The sequence below is a fragment of the Apis cerana genome, linkage group LG2 (assembly GCF_029169275.1).
Source record: "Apis cerana isolate GH-2021 linkage group LG2, AcerK_1.0, whole genome shotgun sequence".
In the NCBI taxonomy this organism is placed as follows: domain Eukaryota; kingdom Metazoa; phylum Arthropoda; class Insecta; order Hymenoptera; family Apidae; genus Apis; species Apis cerana.
Genome location: NC_083853.1, coordinates 12604076 through 12629232, shown reverse-complemented (window position 1 = coordinate 12629232; position 25157 = coordinate 12604076). Strand labels below are relative to the sequence as shown.

The 25157-nt window shown below is 32.5% G+C and overlaps 3 protein-coding genes and 1 long non-coding RNA gene across 6 annotated transcripts in view; 3 read left to right on the top strand and 1 right to left on the bottom strand.

Annotated features, from left to right (window-relative positions):
* LOC108002766 (ryanodine receptor) overlaps positions 1-5633 on the top strand; it is a 34264-nt gene extending 28631 nt beyond the window's left edge. The window contains 13 exon segments of the mRNA XM_062071314.1: positions 58-469; positions 554-958; positions 1035-1251; positions 1315-2173; positions 2266-2465; positions 2543-2786; positions 2890-3177; positions 3267-3553; positions 3639-3699; positions 3773-4051; positions 4133-4289; positions 4370-4535; positions 4622-5633. Of these exon segments, the coding sequence (XP_061927298.1) occupies positions 58-469; positions 554-958; positions 1035-1251; positions 1315-2173; positions 2266-2465; positions 2543-2786; positions 2890-3177; positions 3267-3553; positions 3639-3699; positions 3773-4051; positions 4133-4289; positions 4370-4535; positions 4622-4784 (3738 nt within the window). The 3' untranslated portion in view covers positions 4785-5633.
* Positions 5634-5780: 147 nt separating this feature from the next.
* Positions 5781-10031, top strand: LOC108002732 (solute carrier family 35 member F1-like). Of its 3 annotated transcripts, none has more exons than XM_062071311.1 (8): positions 5781-6268; positions 6665-6774; positions 6855-7048; positions 7784-7943; positions 8059-8215; positions 8281-8491; positions 8698-8825; positions 9241-10031. In XM_062071311.1, the coding sequence occupies exons 1-8, from the start codon at positions 6156-6158 to the stop codon at positions 9443-9445; spliced, it is 1278 nt and encodes a 425-aa protein (XP_061927295.1). In that variant the 5' UTR covers positions 5781-6155; the 3' UTR covers positions 9446-10031. The 3 variants fall into 3 exon arrangements, with proteins under 3 accessions (XP_061927295.1, XP_016920051.1, XP_061927297.1); XM_017064562.3 differs by having other exon boundaries at positions 5783-6268; positions 9256-10031; XM_062071313.1 differs by having other exon boundaries at positions 5999-6268; positions 9210-10031.
* LOC133665682 (uncharacterized) lies at positions 10024-11862 on the bottom strand. The gene is made up of 2 exons (XR_009828847.1): positions 11531-11862; positions 10024-10847 (listed from the first exon to the last, which is right to left on the bottom strand). It is a non-coding gene; the product is annotated as an uncharacterized LOC133665682 (long non-coding RNA).
* A 115-nt stretch (positions 11863-11977) lies between these two features.
* Positions 11978-18635, top strand: LOC108002899 (RNA polymerase-associated protein CTR9 homolog). The gene is made up of 14 exons (XM_017064881.3): positions 11978-12317; positions 12822-12920; positions 12993-13232; positions 13319-13891; positions 13960-14079; positions 14153-14463; positions 14544-15069; positions 15127-15321; positions 15411-15527; positions 15609-15919; positions 15985-16322; positions 16415-16589; positions 16661-17278; positions 17359-18635. Exons 1-14 carry the CDS (start codon positions 12276-12278, stop codon positions 17453-17455), a joined length of 3762 nt encoding a protein of 1253 aa, XP_016920370.1. The 5' UTR covers positions 11978-12275; the 3' UTR covers positions 17456-18635.
* Positions 18636-25157: the final 6522 nt, after the last annotated feature.

Genomic DNA, 25157 nt, shown 5'->3' with positions numbered 1-25157 from the left:
ATAGAAATTAAAGTCCTTGAACTTTCTCAATTTCAAAATTTATTTTTATCTGTCTAGGAACAAGAAATGGAAAAGCAGAAACTTCTTTTTCACCAAGCACGACTCGCGAATCGTGGCGTGGCAGAGATGGTATTGCTTCACATCTCAGCCTGCAAAGGTGTTCCCAGCGAGATGGTGATGAAGACCTTGGAATTGGGAATCTCCATCCTACGCGGCGGTAACATAGAGATTCAACGAGGAATGCTGAACCATTTGAAGGAAAAAAAGGACGTAGGATTCTTCACATCGATTGCCGGTCTCATGAATTCCTGCAGTGTATTGGACTTAGATGCATTCGAAAGGAACACGAAAGCGGAAGGTCTTGGTGTTGGTTCCGAGGGAGCTGCTGGAGAGAAGAACATGCACGATGCTGAGTTTACATGTGCTCTATTTCGTTTTATTCAACTGACTTGCGAGGGTCATAATCTTGGTAAGTATTCTATAAGTAGTCTTCCACAAAATGATCGAATAATAAAAAGAAAAAATAAATTCGTGTAATTTTCGATATCAATAGACTGGCAGAATTATCTAAGAACGCAAGCTGGTAACACAACAACGGTGAACGTAGTCATCTGTACCGTTGATTATCTACTGCGACTTCAAGAATCCATCATGGACTTCTATTGGCACTATTCCAGCAAAGAACTCATCGACCCTGCCGGCAAGGCTAATTTTTTCAAAGCTATTGGTGTTGCCAGTCAGGTGTTCAATACCCTCACTGAGGTGATTCAAGGACCCTGCGCACAGAATCAACAAGCACTGGCACATTCTCGATTGTGGGACGCGGTTGGTGGATTCCTTTTCCTTTTCTCTCATATGCAAGACAAGTTATCCAAACATTCGAGTCAGGTGGATCTATTGAAAGAGTTGCTCAACTTGCAAAAAGATATGATCACTATGATGTTGTCTATGCTGGAAGGTAATTACTTTTGATCAAGAACTTCGATAATAATAATTTTTTTTTTATGAATGTCTCACGATTTTTGTAATTGCAGGTAACGTCGTAAATGGAACTATTGGAAAACAGATGGTGGACACATTGGTAGAATCTGCGGGCAATGTCGAGTTGATTCTCAAATACTTCGACATGTTCTTGAAACTAAAAGATCTCGTATCATCTCCTAGCTTCTTAGAGGTGGATTTGAACAGCGATGGCTGGGTGTATCCGAAAGATTTTAAAGAAAAAATGGAACAACAGAAAAGCTATACCGAGTAAGTATTATTCTTTATGCTTCCATGAGGATTAACGAAAAATTCATAATGAAATTTTTCCAGCGAGGAAATCGAATTCTTATTGGCCTGTTGCGAAACGAACCACGACGGTAAAATCGACTATGTGGCTTTCATGGACCGTTTCCACGAACCGGCTAAAGAAATCGGTTTCAATCTTGCCGTTCTGTTAACCAATTTATCGGAGCACATGCCAAATGAACCCAGATTGGCGAGATTCCTCGAAACAGCAGGCTCTGTGTTGAACTATTTCGAGCCATATCTCGGCAGAATCGAAATTCTCGGTGGAAACAAGAAGATCGAACGCGTATACTTTGAGATCAAGGAATCAAACATCGAACAGTGGGAGAAACCACAAATTAAAGAGTCGAAGAGGACATATTTCTACAATACCGTAGTAGAGGCAGGAGAGAAAGAAAAATTGGAAACTTTCATCAACTTTTGTGAAGATGCTATCTTTGAGATGCAACACGCGAGTGCATTGATGGCAGTGGAAGAAAGTGGAGGAATCGGAAAAGCCAGAGAATCTTCCTATACCTACATGACGGATGACGACGAAGAAAGAAACAAGGATCCTTTTAGAAGAGGCATCCAGACGTTTAAGGATAGCATTTACTTCTTCTTCTCCATATTTTCCCCTAGCAATATCAAGAACAAGATCGCTGAGATGCAACAAATGACATTTTTGGAACTCTTTATCGGTTTCTTCAAGATGATTTTCTACGCGTTCTATTACTCTGGTTTTGGCGTTGGTTGCGTGATCGGATATTTCATGAGATTACTGTTGGCATTGATGAAAGGACCACATGTGGAAGAACCCGTAGTCGAGGTGAAAGAGGAGGAGGAAAAACCATCGAGACATTTGCCCGCTTTGCCGCCAACTCCGGATGAGTCTAATCTACAGGTTCGAAAAAAATAATCAGAATCACGGTAAAAAAAGAAGAACTAAACAAATTCATCATTCATTATCAATTCAATGATTCAAATTTTGAACAGGTACAAGCGTTCGGAATGGATATAACGAAAGAGGAAGGAGGACAGATAAAGATTGCACCTCACGAATCGGCTACATCTACTCCTCAATCGAGTATCGAGGAAACGGGCGAAAGCACACCGGAAGAAGCCACTGGAGAAGAAAGTGCGAGAGCTGAGGGAGGTGGAGACATGGAACCTGTTTCATTGGTCGATTTCTTAGGGTGAATAATTATCTTATTCTTGTGCTATCTCTCTAATACATAAAATATACTTAAATTTGTATTTTATTTACGAGCAGAGGTGAACAAGCTAGAGCTCAGGCTGCAGCTGCAGCAGAAGCAGCGGCAGCTCAACAAGCAGCAATGGCTGCGGTCGAGGCGGAGGCGAAACAAGAAACGATAGCAGAGCCATCAGCCTCCTCTATCGACTTTTCCGAGTACACGCATCGCGTCGTCTCCTTCTTGGCAAGAAATTTTTATAATCTGAAATACGTGGCTCTAGTGCTCGCTTTCTGTATCAATTTTATGTTGCTATTCTACAAGGTGAGTGTGATACTTTGTCTAGAATTTTAGGTATAATTATGTTCAAGTAAAATGAATATTAATTTAATATTTCATTGTCACGTTATAAATTATTGATTCGTAGGTTTCGTCTTTGGGTACCGAAGGAGGTGAGGAGGGAAGTGGAAGTCAGATAGTGGACATGTTGGCAGAGATGTCTGGTGAGGGTGCATCTGGTTCTGGAAATGGCAGTGGAGTTGAAATAGGTAGCGGTAGCGGGGAGGCTGAATCGGAGGAGGAGGAAGACGTGTACGCTCTGGAATATGTGGAAGTGGCGGAGGATTTCTATTACATGGCACACGTTATAAGGCTTATGGCTATTCTTCATGCGATCGTCTCTCTTGCTATGCTAGTTGCCTACTATCATTTGAAAGTATGATTTTCGGAATATCGTATTTTACATGTACAAATTTCGATTGTACGATTATTTCTGTATATAAAACATAAGTGTGTACAACACAGGTACCATTGGCTATCTTCAAACGAGAGAAGGAAATTGCGCGACGTGTGGAATTCGATGGTCTATATATTGCTGAAACGCCGGAAGAAGACGATATCAAAGCACATTGGGATAAGATGGTGATATCGGCAAAAACGTTCCCTGTAAATTATTGGGATAAGTTCGTGAAGAAGAAAGTTCGACAGAAATACAGTGAGACCTACGATTTTGACTACATCAGCAATTTGCTTGGTATGGAAAAGACATCGTTTAGTCAACAGGAAGAAGAAGGTTCTGGTTTGATACACTTGTGAGTAAAATTACGTAGTTACATTGTTTTTCCTATTTCGATTCTTAGTTTAGGATTATTATACAATTTTTATTTTTTATTACAGCATTGTTAATATCGATTGGAGGTATCAAGTATGGAAAGCTGGAGTTACTATCACGGATAATGTAAGTAAATAATTGAGTGTTTGGAAGATTTAATTCGTTCAAATATATTAAGTTATAATATTTTTTCATGCAGGCATTCTTGTACAGTTTATGGTACTTTACATTTTCAATACTTGGCAATTATAACAATTTCTTCTTCGCTGCTCATTTACTGGACGTCGCAGTTGGTTTCAAAACTCTGAGAACGATCTTACAGTCTGTGACACACAATGGCAAACAATTGGTGTTGACAGTAATGTTACTGACTATTGTCGTCTACATATATACGGTCATTGCTTTCAATTTCTTCAGAAAATTCTACATTCAAGAAGAAGACGATGAAGTGGACAAAAAATGCCACGACATGTTAACAGTACGATATTAAAAACTTTTTTTCTTTAATAATTAAAATATACTTGGAACGAAGATAAATCGATCGATATTTGTGTTTTAGTGCTTCGTATTCCATCTGTACAAAGGTGTCAGAGCTGGTGGTGGTATTGGTGACGAAATTGGTGAACCTGATGGCGATGACTATGAAGTTTACCGTATCATGTTTGATATCACTTTCTTCTTTTTCGTCATTGTTATCCTGTTGGCCATTATTCAAGGTAAATTCGAGGAAAATTTGTTTAATCTGAACTTTTGTCTTTACATCTATGATTTTAATCGATATTTCCTGCTATCTTAGGTTTGATTATCGATGCGTTCGGTGAACTTCGAGATCAACTTGAAAACGTGAAAACCAACATGGAAAGCAATTGTTTCATTTGTGGTTTAGGAAAAGAATATTTCGATACAGTACCACATGGTTTCGATACTCATGTCCAACAGGAGCACAATCTTGCTAATTATATGTAAGTTATTTAGATCAATTTCTATTCTCGTTTTTCATCAATAAATCGTCAACCAATTAGCTGCAATGATTTGAATTTTTTTCAAGGTTCTTCCTCATGCACTTAATCAATAAACCAGACACCGAATACACCGGTCAAGAAACGTACGTGTGGAACATGTATCAGCAAAGGTGTTGGGATTTCTTCCCGGTCGGTGATTGCTTCCGCAAGCAGAACGAGGCGGTGGAGGAAGAGGCAAAGAAGAAATAAAGAAAATTTTTCGTATTTATGTCACTTTTCATATAATCGAATGACCAAAATCAAACAATTTACCAAGGAAAAATCTCTTTCCTGAATCGTCTTCGATAATCGTAGGTTGTAATTTCTATACGCAAAAAAATACGGCACGTTAAATCGTCGCGACAACGTGCGACAACGTACCATTTTCAATTTTTAGAACGCTATACTTTCACTCGTCTGTCGATAGATAAACTAAACATAGAACATTGAATGCGTGTGTACCTTTTACATTCGACATCTAATCGTTATTCCAACTTTTACACGAATTCTTCGACACACGATTGGAACGCAGATTAATCGAAGAAATTGCGCGAGTTGCACGCGTAACAGATTTCGATTGAATGAAACAAGCGAGTGAAACAAGCCGGGAGACTGGGCGAAATATTTTTCCAACTTATTTTTCCAACTTTGTAAGGATGACTGGATATTCGTATATTCGACACAGTTTCCTCCTTAGATAGATAATTTACAAAGTGTTGTTGATCATCGACAAGTGAACCGACTGCACAAATTTACTACATTAAATCATAAACGTTGCGATTGCCTTCTTTTCATACGTCGGAAATGATCACATTTTTCGCATAACAATTTAACTCATTAACGTGTAATGTTTGAGATATTATAAGGATTATTACGTAAGTTGAAGATGTTTAAAAGTTTATATCAAATGTATAGGTTTCTACGATTACGTGGAAACTTTTTTAAAAGAAAAAAAGATTATTGACGACTGAAATCGCAATTTAATCAAACAATGTCAATATAGTGTAAATAACGATCTATACAAGATTACCTGAGAATAAAGAAAGACATACTTCTTTACATCATTATTCTTCTTCTATTTTTAATCCTAAACCAGAGATTCATAGATCTGAATAAATTTCTAAATAATTATCGATTAATAATTTCCAACTTGATCAATTATCCTTTCAACAGAATCGCGCTTCAAAATGGATCGATCTTTTACCTTTTCACTATTTATACCCTCTCCATCCTTTTCCATTTCAAAACCTCTCATCAAAAGGTCAACGAGTTTCGAATCACAATACTCTCTTCAAACGAAATTCATTCATCTTTAACGATCGATCGATTTAGCCAAAGTTGGCGTCCCGAGAGCACGCACAATCGAGGGACCTACATCCCTCTCTCATCGATCGATCCGAAGAAGGAACAAGAAAAGACGGGTGTAGAACACCGTGTTCCACCGCGTTTACGTGCATCGTTTCATCATCGCGTCCGCAAAACGAAAAATACCGGTCCTTCCTGGTGAAGAGCGGATGGAGGGAAAGAGGTCGCGCAAGCGCCTCTGTTGCATCGCCGACGGGTGAAAGCCTCGGGGTGAAAATGCACCCTGGCATGGGAGTGTCAGCGGGCGATCGTCGCGAAAATACGGTGATGCAGGCCAGGAACGGGGTCTGCGACAAGATCGAGAATTACATATCGGATCTGGGACAATGGTAAGCGTAAGCCAGATTGATTGGTGATCCATTGACGGGCCCTCGACATCCGCCCTCGAACCGGCTTCCACTCGGTCAAGGGGAAGGGGAACATCGGGAATAAAAGTGGCGGGTATTTACGACCAATTTTTTTCCATTCGTGTGGGTGGAAAAACGCCGCGTCTCGGTTCATTGATCCCGTGTTCTTTCGTGTTTGGGCACACGTTAGTTCGTTTCCAATTGTTTACTTTCGATCGAAGATGGTTTTGGTGCGGAAAAACGTATTATTTCGTTGAAAAAGTGGATAATTTTTCGTGCAATTTGCTTAGAAACGTTATATTTATTGGAATTTTATCGGGTTAAATTTTGATTTGATTAATGCTTGATATTTTTAATTGTATTTTCCAACGTTAATAGGTCAGTATGGAAAGCGATAATACTGGGACAATTTTTGTCCCTTGTGTTATGCTTCATGACGCTCGCGAATCATCACATCAACACCGCATACCAGCTCTCATTCCCGACCGGTAAGTCATTAATGAGTTTGCATGAAAAGCTCATCATATAACGATATAACGAGTTGTGTAAATTCTTTTGCGCGAAATAGGACAAAATCTTCCACATTACATTATGATGTGTCTCGTATACACAACCTGGATGTCCTGCAGAGGAGTAGGGAACGGCCTAATTTCAGTTATAAAAGCCCGTGGGTTCAGGTACTTGTTGGTAGCGCTCATTGACGTCGAAGCATGTACTCTTATAACATCCGCGCATCAATTCACCAGCATCGCTGGCATACAGGTACGTGCTAATGATGTCACGTGGGATTTACACATTGCCAAACAACGATGATAAACTTCTCAACAGTTTTTGTGCAGCGTACATCGGAAGTAGGCCATTAATTATTTCCATTCTAGCATGACCTACATTAAAAAAAAAAAAAGAAATATTAACAAAAGATTTATTTCGTAGAAATTGCACAACGAGATATTTATATCTCACTGAATAAATTTCTTCGTTTCTTTTAAACGAATAAAAATTATTTTCTCTTTTACATTTCCTTCGTTTAATTTTTCTCGGTTTTACTTTAATACGTATAAATTTGTATGAAATTCGCGCTTATTCGATATTTTTACATATATTTATGTAATAAAAAGATCCTATTTAATGCAAAAATGGTGCGTTGAACGTTGGCACAGAATTCTCCTTTGTTGGAATAAGGTGCACAACTAGCACATCGTACGATCTATATGCGGTTCAGGATGCATCTTTCATAGCTCAACCGTCAATTAAACGAGGTAGTGTTCGTGGTCGGGATGAATGGCATGGAACAACTATTGTATAATATCGAATACACACAACCACCAGCGAAACGAGAATGTCGGGTCTTCGACCCGACACACTCATCCCTCGTCGGCTATTCTTAATCGAACGCGATGCGAATATAAGGGACATCGTCATCGTCATCCGTTCTGCATTGAAATTTTTACGATTCAAAGAATCGACCGTGTTTAACCGGAAGTAATTCTGTTTCAGTTGCTCGATTGTGTCGCTATACCGGTTGCATTGGCATTATCATGCTTGATTCTCGGGGTGAGATATCGAATGGTGCACATAGTCGGCGTTTCCGTTTCATTGATGGGAGTGGGATGTTTGGTTTGGGCAGGAATCGATGACAATAAAGATCCTTCCGCAGGTAATTGTTCGATAACTTCGACGATCAAATATTGAAATCTATATAGGAGTTAATAATAATTATTAATAAATAAATTTAATTATCAACTTTGTTAATTTCAATTTTTCGTGCGAAGGAAAGAATCATCTTGTCGGTGATATGTTGTGTCTCGGAGGCGTGATACTGTTTTCCATAACAACGGTGATACAAGAATTAGCAGTGAAGACGGTCGATGTTATCGAGTATCTTGGCATGATTGGTTTCTTCGGTACTATAATGTGCTGTTTGCAAATGTAAGTTTCTTGGAAAAAAGAAAACTATTTGTAAAATGATTATAAATTGATTGATATGATTTCAGGGCCATATTGGAGAGTTTAAAGATAGAATCATTGCAGTGGATTAATACACCAGTAATCACTTTCTTGGTAGTTTATTGCATCACGCAATTCATCTTTTTCTCGTTGGTGCCTGTCGTACTATACGAATCTGGTGCAACTGCATTGCAACTATCACTGTTGACCGCAGATTCTTTCAATGTTTTAGCTGGCATGTTGGTCCATCAATACAAGGTATTGATTTTTTCATATAAAATAGAAGATATAAATTTTTTTTAAGTATTCTCCATCATAAACGGACAATATAATGTCTGAATTATCCTGATTTTTCGTATGTATTTAAAGTTACGCGTTATTATGTATAGAAATATCTATTCCAGCTGCATAACGCACAATACACAACCACATATGCTAATAATGCTTTTTCCACGTTATTCCAGTTTCACGCATTATATTTCGTCTCGTACACACTCACAATGACGGGTATATATATTTACGCGATAAAGAGAACACCAATGGCATCGAACTCGCGAAGGCAACAAGCTGAACCTTCTGCTCCAGATTACAGGTAATGTTCACGAAATGTTTTTCAATGTGACCTGTTTTAATTATCAAGTAGATCTATCTCGAAAAGTACACTTGATTTAAAAAGTTGAATAAAAAGAAGAACGTAAAGAAAAGAAAAAAATGAGATATCATCATTTAATGATGATATCTATCATTCTTTAAGACAAATCGTATTTTCTCATGAGCTATATATATTTGTTGCAGACTTGAAAAAGCAAAAATGAATATATTGAAATGTATTTCATGTTCATATAGAAAAATTTTTTTCCTATATGATTATGCAATTAATCTTGTTAATGTCTTTTTTATTTTCTTTTATTTATTTTATTTGTTTTCTTTATTTTTACTTAAATTTTCTTCTTTTTTTACCAACTGCCCTGACAAGAAATTAACGAACGATTGACCGTGGATTAAAGTGACGTCATTTTAAGACACATGTCTCATCCCGACGGAGAAGTGGAAATGGCAACAAGTTCAGGGATGTCTGGCGTAAGTGGTACTCTCGACGTAAGGACATCGACCCTTGGCAGCGAAAAGGAAACGATGGATGCTACGAGTTTGCCGCCGAGTGTTAGCTCTGATACAGCTTTCACCTCTTTCTATGGAAATTACTACGATTGAGGAAGGATCTTAGGAATTTAGGAAGATGTAAAGCAAGCCGAGGAATAAATAAATTTTGCCATGTGTGCGCTCTTGTTGAAATTTTACACGAAATTTTAGACTAATCATTCAAAAGAAAAAGACATTTTTTCGTTTTCTATGATAGATAATAATAAATAGATCTCTTTGTCGATCAATAAGTTTATAATACGCGTTATACAATGTTCTAATTAGTACAGTGATTTTTCTAAGAATTTAAACAATTCATAAATATCGATTAGTCGCGTATAAACGCGATTTTCATTGTTGATTTAACTGTTTATCGAAATGTAAGTAAATACTATACATTCTTGTTGCTCAATATACTTTGTAAATGATAATAGGACGACTAATTGTTACTATAACTAAGTACTGAAGAACATTAAATAATTTCCTGTTATAAAATAATAAGTCAGTCAGTGATAATTATTTTTATGGTTCTTGTTACCTTTGTTCATAAATGCATTAGATTGTATTTACATTCTATCGTCCATCCATTTGTCAGAATGTCATTTCACGTAGTATGGATATTTTTTTGAAGTAAATTAATAAACGAGTGATAAATTAATCCTTTTTTATTCCTTTCTTTCTCCTTAGCCTTCACAAGAGATATTCACAGAAAACTTTTGACATTACGTACAATATATAAAAATTAGAATAGACTTTATTAAGATTTTTCATTAAGATAGGTTATGTGAAAAAAAGACAATAAAGTTAATCAAATATCGAAATTAAATGTAAATTTTCCAGACTTTTGTCTAGAATAGATAAAAAAAGAAATAATGAGAGAGGAACAGAGATAGTAAAAATATGTTCGTAAAATCAAATCATAGGCGCCATCTTTTGAGTACTGAAAATATCTCTCTAAGCAAGTTAAGGCAACTAAAATAATAATAGAAATTCAATACTATATATTAAGTGTTTCTTTTCACAATTACTCAAGAGATGGCGTTGATACGCAATTCTTATTTTACTTTGCTTTAAAAATATCTTTGCACGATACGAAAAACAAAATAGATATGAAATCTTACGAAACTTTGTATCGCATGTTTTAATTTCAATTAATATTTTTTATGTCATATAGTATAGCATAATCTAAATACCTCAATGAAATATATCCTATCATTATGATTTTCAATTTTCGATTATGATTCAGATCAATTATGATGCAATAATTTGTCTGAATATCTGAATCTAGCAATTTTTTGGTTACTTAAAACTGTTGATTGTTTATTTAAAATCTACGTAAAAATTGAAGTAATATATATAACATATTTTGTTGTAATTATATGTGGCCAAAAAAATCTAAATTTATCACTTCTTCATGGCGTCCATATTGAAATTTTTCCCGCCTTTGAAAGTAGATCAGTAATCAGCTAATAACCTATACAAAAGAAAATCAAAATAAATAGCTAAAATTTATAAAATTAATCAATTAAATTAAAATAAAATAAAAAACAAGCTCTATGTTAGAAAAATGTAATATAAACTATCTATAATTTTAGTCATTAAACAAATGAATGAAAAAAGGCATTAGCTGTCAAAAAATTTCTAATAATTGAAAAATATAAATATATATAAATTTAAATATTAATTACATGCTAATACAATAATGTATATAATAATACAATATGTAATAATTATACATTGATGCAAATGATGAAAAATAATTATGAAAGTATATACAACATAATATACAACATAAATCATATAACTCAAGAAAAAACGAACGTCTAAACGCGACAATTATTGATACTATTTTCACGTTACGATTATCGAATTACAAATTAGAATATATTCAATTTAATATATTCGTAAAATTTAATAAATTCGATAAATGATATGAAAGTGAATTTCCAATTTGAAAAGGCTAAAAAATTTATTTACTCTTCGAATATAATATAGACAAAAAATAAAAAATATAATATAAATAATATAAATAGAAAAAGAAATTTAGAAAAGAAATATAAATTTAAAAAAATAAATTGATTGTAATAAACTATTGTATATTTGTTTCAATATGAATAAATTAATTCTAAATATATTTATTTTTATGAAAAAAATTACCGGATGTACAAATAATCAAAATCCTGTGTCATAAAAACATTTTTATTCTTATATTTATCTTTTTCTCATATCTCTTATATTTATCTTTTTTGTTTTTTTTTATAATTTTCTTATTTTTATTTTTTATAATTTTTTATAATTTTCTTATATATTTTATATTTTATCATTTGTAATATCTTGAAAATATTTTTAACCTATTTCTATTTTTCTTCTAATATTTTCTTTCTTTATCAGGATTATTAAGAGAAATCCTCAACAAAGGGTTTTTTCTTTCTTTTTCCTTTAGGCCATTTTCACAATTCATTGGTACCATTATATCACTTATAACATCTATATTATAGATCTAGTTGCTAAATAGTAATCCCCACCACTGTCTTTTCTCCTACTATTTTCTCAAGTTCCTCAAATCTCTTAAATCTCTTGATCTGGTGAAGTTGTTCTTATCTATAGTTTCTTTTGGCACGTGACAGATAAATATCAATTGAACACATTTTATCATTTTTTTTCCAAATAATGTATTTTAATTTTTAATGGAAAAAATATAAATATTATATTCTTGTTATTTTATAATTTTAGAATGATTATCTCACAAAATATTCATCTTGATATATAAGTATTTTGAGGGGAGTGTTTTGATGCGAGTATTACATATTATCTATAGCAATATAGCAAATACGCTATGGCTACATTCACTTAATACGACATCTGTTGACTGTACTTTGCAAAGATCAGTGACAATGCCACAATGGCAGGTTCCATAGAAATTCCACTTCGTGATACAGATGAGGTGAATATTTTTATTTTTAATTCTCAATTTTATAATTTTTAAATGATTAGAAGTAGTCTAAATTATTGGTGTTATATGTGATTTGTGTATAAGTTCAAATTCTTTAAGTACTCAAAATATAAAAATAATTTTCATATGCCTAACCTCTACATCAGATATGTTTATAAAATAAATTGTGTACATTAGCCTATATCATCAATAATGTTTCTTAAATAAAATTTATTCTAGAATATAGAATTATAAATTACTATTGTTTTATTTGCTTAATCATATAATTTTTAATTTGATTTATTAACCTTATTTTGTTCATATTATTTTCAGTATGTTATTCAATTATGATATGTATATCATGTCTAGCAAAGTATTAAATATTATTTGTTAATTAAAATTTTTCAGTTTTTTATCTATTTTTTTATGTTTGTTATTTTGTTATATATTATACATTTAAGTTTTTTATCATATCATTGATTAATTATTTCAATTTCTAAAATTGCATTTTATTAGGTAATTGAACTATACCTTGATCAATTACCAGAGGGTGATGAAGTTCTTGGAATTTTACGTCAAGAACATGCACAGCTTAATATCTGGGTCAATTTGGCCGTATGTATTATAAAATATAATATGTATAATATAAAAATGATAGGAACTAAAATATATTATTATTTATTACAGCTTGAATATTATAAACAACATAAAATCGATGATTTCATTAAGATACTTGAATCCTCTCGAATTGATGCTAATATTGATTATCGTGACTATGAAAAAGATCAAATGCGTGCATTGGATATGTTGGCTGCATATTATGTGCAGGAAGCCAACAGAGAAAAAAATAAAGATAAGAAAAGAGATCTTTTTACAAAAGCTACTTTATTATACACAACTGCAGATAAAATTATCATGTATGATCAGGTATATACTATTTAATAATATTTGTAATAATTTAACATTGAAAAATATTTAAAATTTATTTATATATAATATTTTTTTGTGTACAGAATCATTTACTTGGCAGAGCTTATTTCTGTCTCTTGGAGGGTGATAAGATGGATCAAGCTGATGCCCAATTTAATTTTGTATTAAATCAATCTCCTAATAATATTCCTTCTTTACTTGGAAAAGCATGTATAGCATTTAACAAGAAAGATTATAGAGGTGCACTTGCTTTTTATAAAAAAGCTTTAAGAACAAATCCAAATTGTCCAGCTGCCGTGAGATTGGGAATGGGGCATTGTTTTATGAAATTAAATAATCAAGAAAAGGCGCGTTTAGCATTTGAAAGAGCATTGCAATTAGATGGTCAATGTGTTGGAGCACTAGTTGGTCTTTCAGTTTTGAAACTAAATCAACAACAACCTGATAGTATCAGAACTGGTGTGCAAATGTTGTCTAAAGCTTATACAATTGATTCAACAAATCCTATGGTTTTAAATCATTTGGCAAATCATTTTTTCTTTAAAAAAGATTATAACAAAGTACAACACTTGGCACTTCATGCGTTTCATAATACTGAAAATGAAGCTATGCGTGCTGAGAGTTGCTATCAGTTAGCCAGAGCATTTCATGTGCAAGTAAGTTTTTTTTTAATATAGAATATTTTTTAATATTTTGTGAATTCTAACAAATTAAACTATTTCAGGGTGATTATGATCAAGCATTTCAATATTATTATCAGGCAACACAATTTGCACCACCAGTATTTGTATTACCTCATTTTGGCTTAGGTCAAATGTATGTTTATAGAGGTGATGCAGAAAATGTAAGTATAAGAGTTCTATTATGCAAAAGAATAAAAATAATAGATTTTAAATAATTTAATTTTGTTATTATAGGCGGCACAATGTTTCGAGAAAGTATTAAAAGCTCAACCAGGTAATTATGAAACAATGAAAATTCTTGGATCGTTATACGCAAATTCAAGTTCTCAATCAAAACGCGATATCGCTAAAAATCATCTTCGAAAAGTAACTGAACAATTTCCCGATGATGTTGAAGCCTGGATTGAATTGGCTCAAATATTAGAACAAAGTGACCTTAACGCAGCCTTAAATGCATATGGTACTGCAACTAGAATTTTAAAGGAAAAAGTTCAAGCGGATATACCGCCTGAAATTCTAAATAACGTTGGAGCTCTACATTATAGGTATATTCCATATTTTTTGTCTTAAATTTATTATTGTATAATATATACTGTTAAGACTAATATTTATTATCTTATTATAGACTTGGAAATTTGGAAGAAGCTAGAAAAAATTTGGAAGAATCTTTAGCACGTTCCAAAGCAGATGCCTTACACGATTCTGTATATTATAATTCAATAGCAGTTACAACAACATATAATTTGGCACGATTAAACGAAGCTTTATGTATATTTGATAAAGCGGAAAAATTATACAAAGATATTTTAAAGGAACATCCAAATTATGTGGATTGTTATTTACGACTTGGATGTATGGCTCGAGATAAGGGACAAATTTATGAAGCATCTGATTGGTTTAAAGATGCTTTAAGAATAAATAATGAACATCCAGATGCGTGGTCTCTTTTGGGTAATTTACATTTGGCCAAAATGGAATGGGGTCCAGGTCAAAAGAAATTTGAAAGAATTCTAAAAAATCCAACAACGAGTACTGATGCCTATTCGTTAATTGCATTGGGTAATATTTGGCTTCAAACATTGCATCAAAGTGGAAAAGATAAGGACCGAGAAAAGCGACATCAAGATAGAGCACTAGCTATGTACAAACAGGTATGATAATGAAAAATAATAAGTTTTATAATTGTAAATACATGTTGAAATTTTCAGGTTTTAAGAAATGATCCTAAAAATATTTGGGCTGCAAATGGGATTGGAGCTGTATTAGCACATAAGGGTTGTGTAAATGAAGCCAGAGATATTTTTGCTCAAGTTCGAGAAGCGACAGCAGAATTTTGTGATGTTTGGTTAAATATTGCACACATTTATGTAGAACAAAAACAATTTGTTAGCGCTATTCAAATGGTAACTTTCGTTTTATATTTACTATCATAAAAAATAAAATAATTACCTGGTTATTTTCATAAATTTTTCATAAATATTTATTTTTATAGTATGAAAATTGTCTTCGGAAATTTTATAAATATCATCATGTTGAAGTCTTGCAATATCTTGGAAGGGCCTATTTTAAAGCTGGTAAATTGAAAGAAGCAAAATTGACATTATTAAAGGTAATTCAAAACAATATTTCTTATAGTATTGTTACTGCTCATTAAATATGAAAATTTAATTAACTCATTTGTAACATTTAGGCAAGAAGAGTAGCTCCACAGGATACTGTTTTATTGTACAATATTGCACTTGTTCTTCAACGTTTAGCCACACAAATTTTAAAAGACGAAAAGTCAACTTTGACGACAGTACTCCAAGCGGTTCATGAATTGGGACTTTCACATAAATATTTCCAATATCTATCAGCTCATGGTGATAGAATGGAACAACTTGCAGAAGCAGAAGCAAGAAGATGTCAAGATTTGTTATCACAAGCACAATATCATGTCGCTCGAGCTAGACGATTAGACGAGGAAGAAAAAATGCTCAGAAGAAAACAAGAAGAAGAAAGGTAATTATTTAAGCATAATCATTTATTTATTTATATTATAATAATAATTATGGATTAATTTATAGACAAGCATTTAAAATGCGACAAACGGAAGAACAACGAAAACTTGAAGAAATGCGTCGTCAAAAAGAAGAGGAAATGTTGCAAAAACGTCAAGAATATGTCGAAAAGACAAAGAATGCTTTAGTATTTGGTGAAATGCCTTCAGAAAAACCAGGAAAGAAAGGAAAAAGAGTACGTACTGATCAATATGTTAGTGACAGTGGTGGATCTGGAAGAGAAGAAGGTAGAGAAGAAGCTCCTAGAGAAAAGAAACGCAAAAGGAAAGCAAGTGGAGAACGTAAAGAAAGAAAAGGCAAGGGTAAAGGAAAACGTAAGAAAGAATTGGCGAGTGGAGAAAGTGGTGAGATAGTGTTTTATAATTTTCGATTATGTAAATAATTATTGAAAATTAAGAAAAAAAAGACATTTTAATTTTTATATTATTAATATTAGGTTCAGAAAGTGATCGACCTAAGCCGAAACGTGGAAGAAAAGGTGGAGCCAAGAAAGACAAAGGATTTCGAAAAAGTACAAGTGAAACTACAAAAGGTAAAATGCCTTTATCGAAAGAGACAATATCGACCAGCGAATCTGATAGTGATTCAGGTGGTCTTAAAATTGCCAGCGGGTAAGAATCATTTGAGAGCATATAATATTCGATAGTATATAATGCATAGTAAAATTAATGATATTTTTCAGAGGTGAAAGTGGCAATGAAGGTCGTGCGCGTGGAAGTAGACGAATTATGTCTGATTCCGAAGGTTCTCGTGCATCACATTCTAGATCTCGTTCCAGATCAAAATCCAGAAGTCGTTCTAGAAGTACCTCACGTTCACGATCGCGTTCACGATCACAATCTCGATCCCAATCTCGATCTGTATCTCATTCACGATCTAGATCGCGTTCAGTTTCAAAATCAAAGAGTCAATCGCGATCGAGAAGTCCATCAAGATCAAGATCCGGTTCAGCGAAGAGTATGTCACGTTCAAGATCGGGTTCTAGATCAAGATCAGAATCAAGAAAAAGTCAATCACGATCAAGATCGCGTAGTGGATCCAGAAAAAGTGGATCACAACCAAGATCAAGATCAGGTTCTGCAGCTAGCGCAGGGTCAAGATCAAGATCACCTAGTGGTTCCAGAAAAGCAGCTTCGCGATCTAGATCAAGATCAAGATCAGGATCTAGAAGTGGTTCACAATCAGATGAACGTAAATCAAGGAGCAAAAGCCGATCAAAATCCAAATCTGCATCAAGATCGCGTTCCGGTTCAAGATCAAAAAGTGGCTCCCGAAGTCGTAGTCCAAGTGGTTCAGCAAGGTAAATAATATTAAAATGAATCTATAAAATAAGACATAGCTTTCATAACATTTGTATATATTACAATTATTTTATTTCAGATCTGCTACTCCAGAATCTAGAAAATCAGTTTCAGGTAGTGATGTTGGTTCACGTCATTCAAGTACTGATCGAGGCGGTGGAAGTGAAAGTGAATGAAATTGACTTTGAAATATTTGTATTTATTATATTAAGATGATGACCATAAGTTTTAGCTTAGACAAGCTTATAGGTCGGTTAACAATATGAAGAATATAAAATCACAGATTTTTTGTTTACAGATACCAATTGTAGTACTTAGCTTAATTATGACGTATAAAGTATATTAAATAGAGAATAAAATATTATATAAGCTTTGGTATATACAGTTTTGCGGTTTTAAATACTGTCATAATTCTTTAAAAATATGAGAATGAAGTTCTACAGATACAGTTTTGACAGGAAATGGTAGCCGTTAATCAGTTTTGATATTATTAATCGATAATTTTGTTGAGTTTGTTGAATCACTGAAGCTCTATCAAGTAATATATTCTAGTTCCACAGAGACAGAGAAGATTAGATAGAGTAACATTAATTTTAAAAAGATATACAGTAGCATTGAAGTTAGATCCATACAATTATGAATTGACAATTACGATTAATGGAACCAGAGTATGCTATTATTAGAAGAATTGAAATTATTGAAAGTATACGTCGTCTATTACAATCTCATTTTATTCTGTCGTTTCTTTTTAATAAAATTTGTGACAGGGTTTTCTCACAGGGTTTTTTCATCGTCCGACTCAAATGAATCCAAATGAAATAAAATTAAATTTTAGTGTGATTTTTCTTTTCATTTTTAAAATGTTTATCTATGTTGATATATATTTAGAATTGCATATATTAATAATATTGACTAAGTCAGTCTTTGCCTGACATTAGGTTTAAAATCAATTTTGATAGTTTCATTTTTCCATTTATTAATAGAATCATTTGATAGAGAATATTCTTAAGTAAACCTAATCTAATCCGTCTTTGTCAGAACATATCCTAAAGTTAACCAAATCTATCTAAAAACTTAGAAATATGATTTAAAATACTTTAGTAGTTATTTAAACTAAGGCCGAGCGGCAATTATATCTATAAGTAAAAGTACTCAGGATATTGATCTTGATAATAATATTTTAAGATCATCAAAAAATCGGAGAATGTGTGCCTCTTTGTAAATAATTATCCATGCTTTTGTAAGAGTAAATTTGCATATAAAATATATATAATTTTTGCGATATATTTGTTAACGCATGTTTTAGAGGATTATTTAAATTAAAATAAAACTATTATGTTAATAAAGTACCAAAAACTAGTAATCATTCGAAATTTCAATTTTAACAATAATTTCGATTTCGATTTTTCTCGAAATTATCGAAATATAATTTCGAGATAACTAACAATCTTCAGATCGAATGATTCCAATCATAGTTATACATCAGTTGAACTTTTATGTTCGCGGCTTATCTTAATACTTGCTAGTTTCAGTTTTAAGGACTAGAGTGTTTATTTTCTTCAGATTGTACATAACAGGAAGTAGTACTTCATGATATAAGGTAATTGTAATTTTATGCAAAATTATTTTCATATTTATATTAATTCAATGTGTAATAAAATGATTTGCTTTCTGAATCACCTATTTTTTACAATAAACAAATAGTTTTAATTAATATTATTCATTGAAATTATTCAATAAAAAAAATAATATAATTTAGCAAAAAATATTTGTTTAATTATATTCAACAATATATGAACAAGAAAAAAATATATCAAAGATTGTATTAATAATGAAAAGATTGTTTATCAAAAAACATGAATAAAAAATGATTGGAATCGATTTTTCTATTATGTTTTTTTTAATACATAATTAAAATATTCTACATATAACAACAAAAAATTTTCTATATTATATAAAATAAATGATTAAAGTTTAAAATTATCGAACATCTCTGATAATATTGATATAAATGCGTTTATATTGTTCTTTGTTTTAAGTTGTTTCAACTTAGCATATATAAAATAAACAATACATACATAGAGTATATAAAGTTTGATATTATATGATTGATTATCAAATATACATATATTATTTCTACGTAATCGATTTATAAGATACTAGGATAAACAAAAAAATGTAAGTATATATGTAATATAATTACAGCTCAAAATAAATACATAAGAATAATATTTAACTATAATATAAATAAAATTAGTTTAGCGGAAATTTTTTAATATCCACTTGATAAATTTAACAGCGAAATGAAGAAATAAACAAATTTATGTAAATGAAATAAGTATTTTTGATTTATATAATTTAATGACGAAGAATAAATAATTCACTATTTTAATGCAATTCATTATTCTAGGAATGAAACAATGCCTCAAAAATGTTTTTATATACAAACCTTTTAAAGCTAGAATTTATCTTAATTTATTACATCATTTAAGCTTTAGACATATAGGGATACGTATACATATATATATATATATATATAATGTGAAAAATCTCAATTGAGTTTACATAAAAAAAATGACAAAGGAAACAAAGAAAAAAAAAAAGAAAAATAGAATGATAGAGAGATAGGGATATTGGTTTTATCCAAACCTCAGATTCTGAATATTCCAAACGTTTACCCTTTCGATTCGACTTTTGATTTATTTTACTTTCCTTTCTATTTGATTAGCATTTTCGTGTAAAATCGTTAAAAGGAATTTCCTCTATAATTTGTGTTCTCTATAAAGCCACTTAAAAAAACATAAATTTTAATTAAATTTTATAAATAAACTTATATTATATTTAAACAAGTATATAACAATAATTATTCGGTAAACTTGGCGAAAAGAATTATTTATGATTTTTTTGAATATCTTGAAACTAATTAAGAGAATAATCTCTTATAAATTTTGCATAAATTTGTTATTTTGAAATAAACTTTTACAATCTAGAAAAAAAAAGACGATATCATCAAGTACATTATAAACGTCACTTCAATAGTTTGTTAAATAAATTGTTTTTAATCCGGCTTATATAAATTTTTTCGTCAGTCATACCTCAATTCATAAAATATTTGTGCAAATATTATCGATAATTCTTTTCGTATTTACGCTACAACAATTTTTAATCCCTTTCTTCCTCCGCAAAATAAAATTAAACTTTCCATCCCAGAACCTTTTTCCAACCGATGCGAAATTGACAACATTTTTATCAAAGCAGTTAGTTCCGACCATTATTCACGATTCATGACACTTTATTACGTATCCACTATAATCTCGTAGGATAACAATAACTTTATCTAAGGAACTTATATTTTCTGTAACTTCCAAGTCTGCATTCGACCTCGTTTTAAAGAGATGCGGAATGCAATATTTCTTCCGCATAAGGAAAATCGAACGATGTTGAGGCGCCAGTGACCCACTTATAAATCGAAAAATCTTGAAATATATGTGTATCTTCCTCGATCATTTTCATCTGTATCGATATTGCTCTTCCTGTATAAATCAGTATGCAATTCCTGATTTTTTCTTTCGTTTTTTTTTTTTTTTTCCTTAAGGAAAAATATTGAATGCACTTCAAGATATACTTGAGAAAGCTCTTGAAAATTTTATAGTAATGTTCTTCGAAATAGAGGTTTCCAATCCTATAAGTTTAATTAGTTTCATATATCACGTTTTATGTGTATTTCTCTCTTTCTCTCTCTCTCTCTCTCTCTCTCTCTCTCTCTCTCTCTCTCTCTCTCTCTCTCTCTCTCGATAAAAATCCAGGAATACGTATACCTCGAAGAATTCCTAGTTGGGTGTCTTTGTTTCGAAAATTAAACGATTTAACGATACAATTAAATGTCTTTTCCACGTGTGTTTGCAATCTTTCATTATCGATTCTTGATCTTGGGACGAGAATTGATGTAAAAACGAGCAGTATTAGATCGCCGTCGTGTTTTATCTTTTCCCAACTGTAAAAGTTTCAAATGCGATTAATGTTGCCCAATGTGCACAAACAAAATATGAAGATACGAGGAAGAAATGGATTGAATTATGGTACAAAGAAAAAAGATGAGGAACTTAGAGAGGTAAACCGATATCCAACATAGAAGGAGCGATAAGATTTTTCTTAGGGGGGAGGGGAGAGGGTAAGGGAGAAGTTATGGAAAAGTTCGAGATTAAAAATAAATTCTATAATTTCCTTTGTCTCGTAATATCAATTTAATTGTAGAAGAACTTACGTAAGTTTGAAAATGAAAAGTAAAAAGCAATAAAAGCATAAATTGAATCTGTAAGAGCATTAATGGTAAGGACAATCGAGATTCCGTTTGTCCACAGGAAGCTAAAGAGCAGCTTTTATTGCAACAATTTCCGACGATTTTCTGAAACGATACAAGAAGAGATTCTTTCTCCGTTTTAAACTGCAACGAATTGAAATTAATTATAATCTTATCCTCTTTCCGGTAGTCTTAATCATTGGATTAATCGTTCACATTCGACGTCGTTGTTCAAATTATCAATAGCCATTAAGCATAATCTAATTTTAATTTAAACGTTGAATTTCTCTGATATTCCTCAACGAACCGTGATACACGAAACGTTTAATTAGCGTCTAAGGCAACGTTTTATTCGCCACTCTTCCACCTCGAAACCTGCTAAATTACCTCTCTTATTACTCCTGTTTATATGTTATTATATATAAAATGTTTTCGTATACAAATTTACCCAAATTAAAGCTCGCTTGTATCTTGTCGGTATGCTTCTAACTTTCTGAAAGGGATCAAATTAATTCGACATTGATTTTTATAATTCAAACAACAATTTGTTTAAATCTATCTACATCTTTTGTAATTATTATTACAATTGCGCAACGAAAGATTCTTCTTTTCTCTTCTCTTTCGTTCGCGCAACTGTCACATAATTTATTCATAAAAGAGTTGATGTAATCCGCAAGAGAAATGGGCAAAGTTGCCAGTTATACGTGTTAACCGTAAGAACGTGAGGTATATCCAACGTATCGTACAAGGTTGCAATTACAAGTTCGTGTACAAACTGTCTCCTTTGTGTAATCTCTATTGTATGTGTGTATACAACGAGAGAAGACGCGTAGAGGAATATAAAACGGGCTTCATGAAGGTGATACCATTTAATTGAAAGCGATTACGTGACTGTCCATTTGTTCAAAATTCTAATATTCCTTTTGTTGATCAAGTTTCCCTTGAATCGAATCATATGCATTAAAGTATTTGCATAGAAATACCCTTGTGACGATTTTTTTTTAAAAAATATAATGAGAATATTCCACGGCGAACGAATATCCTTGGATTCAACGATGAACAGTAATTCACAGTGGTACGGTTTATTATTGATCAGACGTTGTTAAAGAGAAAGACCGCTTTCGTTCCAACGTTTCGCGTTAATTTTTTTTCGAATTTAATTCAAGTCGATCAAAGAAAGAAATTAACTCTTATTTATTTCCTGATCACTTTTCATCGATCGTTATATCTGCGTATACTTCTTTTTTTTTTTAAGGAAGATTTTTACATGAAAAAAAATCAATGAAATCCACAGATCTTCCAAGAGCTACGTTTCCTCTCCTTCTGACATCGATATCGAATTCTGGACTAACGATAACTGCTTCACGTATCGAACACGTTCGTTCTCGGATAAAAGTTAGAATAACGCGACATGTAGCCCATCACTTTCACTCAGCCATACCGGTATCGCGGTGTTCACATCACGACCAGTCTGGTGTAACAGCGCAGATGCATTAGAACATTGAATATCGGTGTTGAATAGTTGGCAGTAGTAAAGGCCATTGCTCGTCAGACAACGAGAGACACGTTTCTATTACACGTCCCATACGAGATACTCGATTGTCGATGAAATATTATTGCGCCCCTAGATCAATGCGGCTATTAATGCCTCTCGTATTGATACACAATTTCGTACGAATAAGCGGCAATATGAAATTATGAATACTATGAATTTTAATTACCAGTTCAATTGCGCGTGTGATGAAATATCATCGCGCACATGGCGCACAGTTCAACGGGCAAAATTTCACATTCGTCGAATTTCGAAATTAATTCGAAATTCGCATTTATTATTTTTATAAATTCACAGATTTCGACGATCGTTTGAAAAATATTTTTCGTTGGAAAAAATTTGCGCCCTACCCTCCTAAATAAAAATTTTCACTCAACTCGAGTCATAACGTTCGAAACGTTTTTAACGAAATTGGATTTTTATTTTGTAGCGATTCGAGAAATTAATTACCGTCCCAGATCCCGTGACCCGTGAGACAACCTACAAGAATCGTGGCAAGAATCCACCCGTAAAAACAAAAGGTCAGAGACCGGAAATTCCAATCTGATAATCGACACACCCGTGGCACTTGCTTGATTCGAGACTCCTCGAGGTTCACCGACTCGCGTCGTGTGTGCACGTGGAAAGGTTTAAGGTTATGGCAAATACTCAATTTTGGGAACGAATTCGTGATATTTCTTTCGTCTAGCGACGTCTTAAACGTATCTGGTTATTATCCTAATCCAATCGTTTATCTTATCCAGTCACAATTTCGTTCAGTTGATATTGGATTGAAAATAACTGCAAACACAAGTCAGAACGATGGAACAGCGTTCGTTGATCTTGGAAGGATCGATGTTTTCTCATAAAACACTTCTAATTTCGTCTATCGGATAATGAAAAAATTCTCCAGAATTTCTCTCTTCGTTTCAATCAACGACGATGGTATTTTAGCGAAAGGGAAAGAATATCGTTGGTTAAACAGGCTTGATTAAAATTTTGTAAGTATAATACGTTTCTTCCACCATGGGAATAAAGATTATCCTGTCCCAAGTTTCTTTATCAAAGTTTTTTTCCTCAGGTTGACTGCATCGATGAGCTCGAAGTGTCAATTTCTCAGAAGAAAAATTCTCTTAGGATATATCTTTTTATTAATTCTATTTTTATCGTTAATTCCCACCCCCTCCCTCTCTTTTTTCACACGCTTAACGAAGAGAAGAAAGGAAAAGTAGAATGTCCAGCCGCCAATCGTTTAATCGTTCGATAGAATTCGATCGAATGGAAATTTTTTCGTTTAATTAATTCCCCGATTCCCTCCGAAATACTTATTAATTCTTTCATCGAAGACAGCTTCATTCACATCGTTTTTAATATCTCATCTTAAAAATTAATCTACAAATGAAACGAGCCGTCGCTATTTGCAAAATTTCTCGACAAGTTTTATCAATTCTTTTAAACGCAAATTATAATATTAATTAATATTCCAGAGAAACTTTAACACTCCGTGATAAGAACGAATTTCAATAAATGAAGGATATAATTGAAGGATATTTCGATAAATTAATCTTAAACTCTAAATTAAACATGAGTGAAAATTTTCGAGCGAAAAAAAACGTTATTAAGATATTGACTTTATTCAATCGAGATTTAGCTAAAGTAAGCTTCGAAGGGGAACGCGAAGTTCACGTAGCGAACAAAAATAAAGAATTCGTTGATTTTTATATATCTTTCATTTCCGAATAATTATTACGGTTGAACGATGATTAAACGGAAAAAATAAAAAGAGAAGATGATACAATATTACGTTAATTAACGGTCAATGTGAATTCAGAAAATTAACGCTGCGTAAGTTCGAATTAAACGAGTTTCGAGTCTCCTTAAGTCTATTTAATTCCTTCGACTATCCAAAAGCTTTAATATTGAGATAAATTACCGGAGTTCGCGTTTCTCCATCCCATTTTGAAAAGTTTCGTTCAAATTAGAAAATTAACAATTCGGAATCTTTCGATGAACGAACAACAGGCAGATGATATTTTTACGGATTAAC

What these genes read in the sequence shown, in the direction of transcription:
- LOC108002732 (XM_062071311.1), top strand. Translation starts at nt 6,156, where the DNA reads ATGCACCCTGGCATGGGAGTGTCAGCGGGCGATCGTCGCGAAAATACG. An exon ending in ATATCGGATCTGGGACAATG is followed by an intron (nt 6,269 to 6,664) that starts GTAAGCGTAAGC and finishes CAACGTTAATAG; the next exon opens with GTCAGTATGGAAAGCGATAA. An exon ending in CCTTCTGCTCCAGATTACAG is followed by an intron (nt 8,826 to 9,240) that starts GTAATGTTCACG and finishes CGTGGATTAAAG; the next exon opens with TGACGTCATTTTAAGACACA.
- LOC108002899 (XM_017064881.3), top strand. Translation starts at nt 12,276, where the DNA reads ATGGCAGGTTCCATAGAAATTCCACTTCGTGATACAGATGAG. An exon ending in GTTGGAGCTCTACATTATAG is followed by an intron (nt 14,464 to 14,543) that starts GTATATTCCATA and finishes ATCTTATTATAG; the next exon opens with ACTTGGAAATTTGGAAGAAG. An exon ending in AGTCCAAGTGGTTCAGCAAG is followed by an intron (nt 17,279 to 17,358) that starts GTAAATAATATT and finishes ATTTTATTTCAG; the next exon opens with ATCTGCTACTCCAGAATCTA.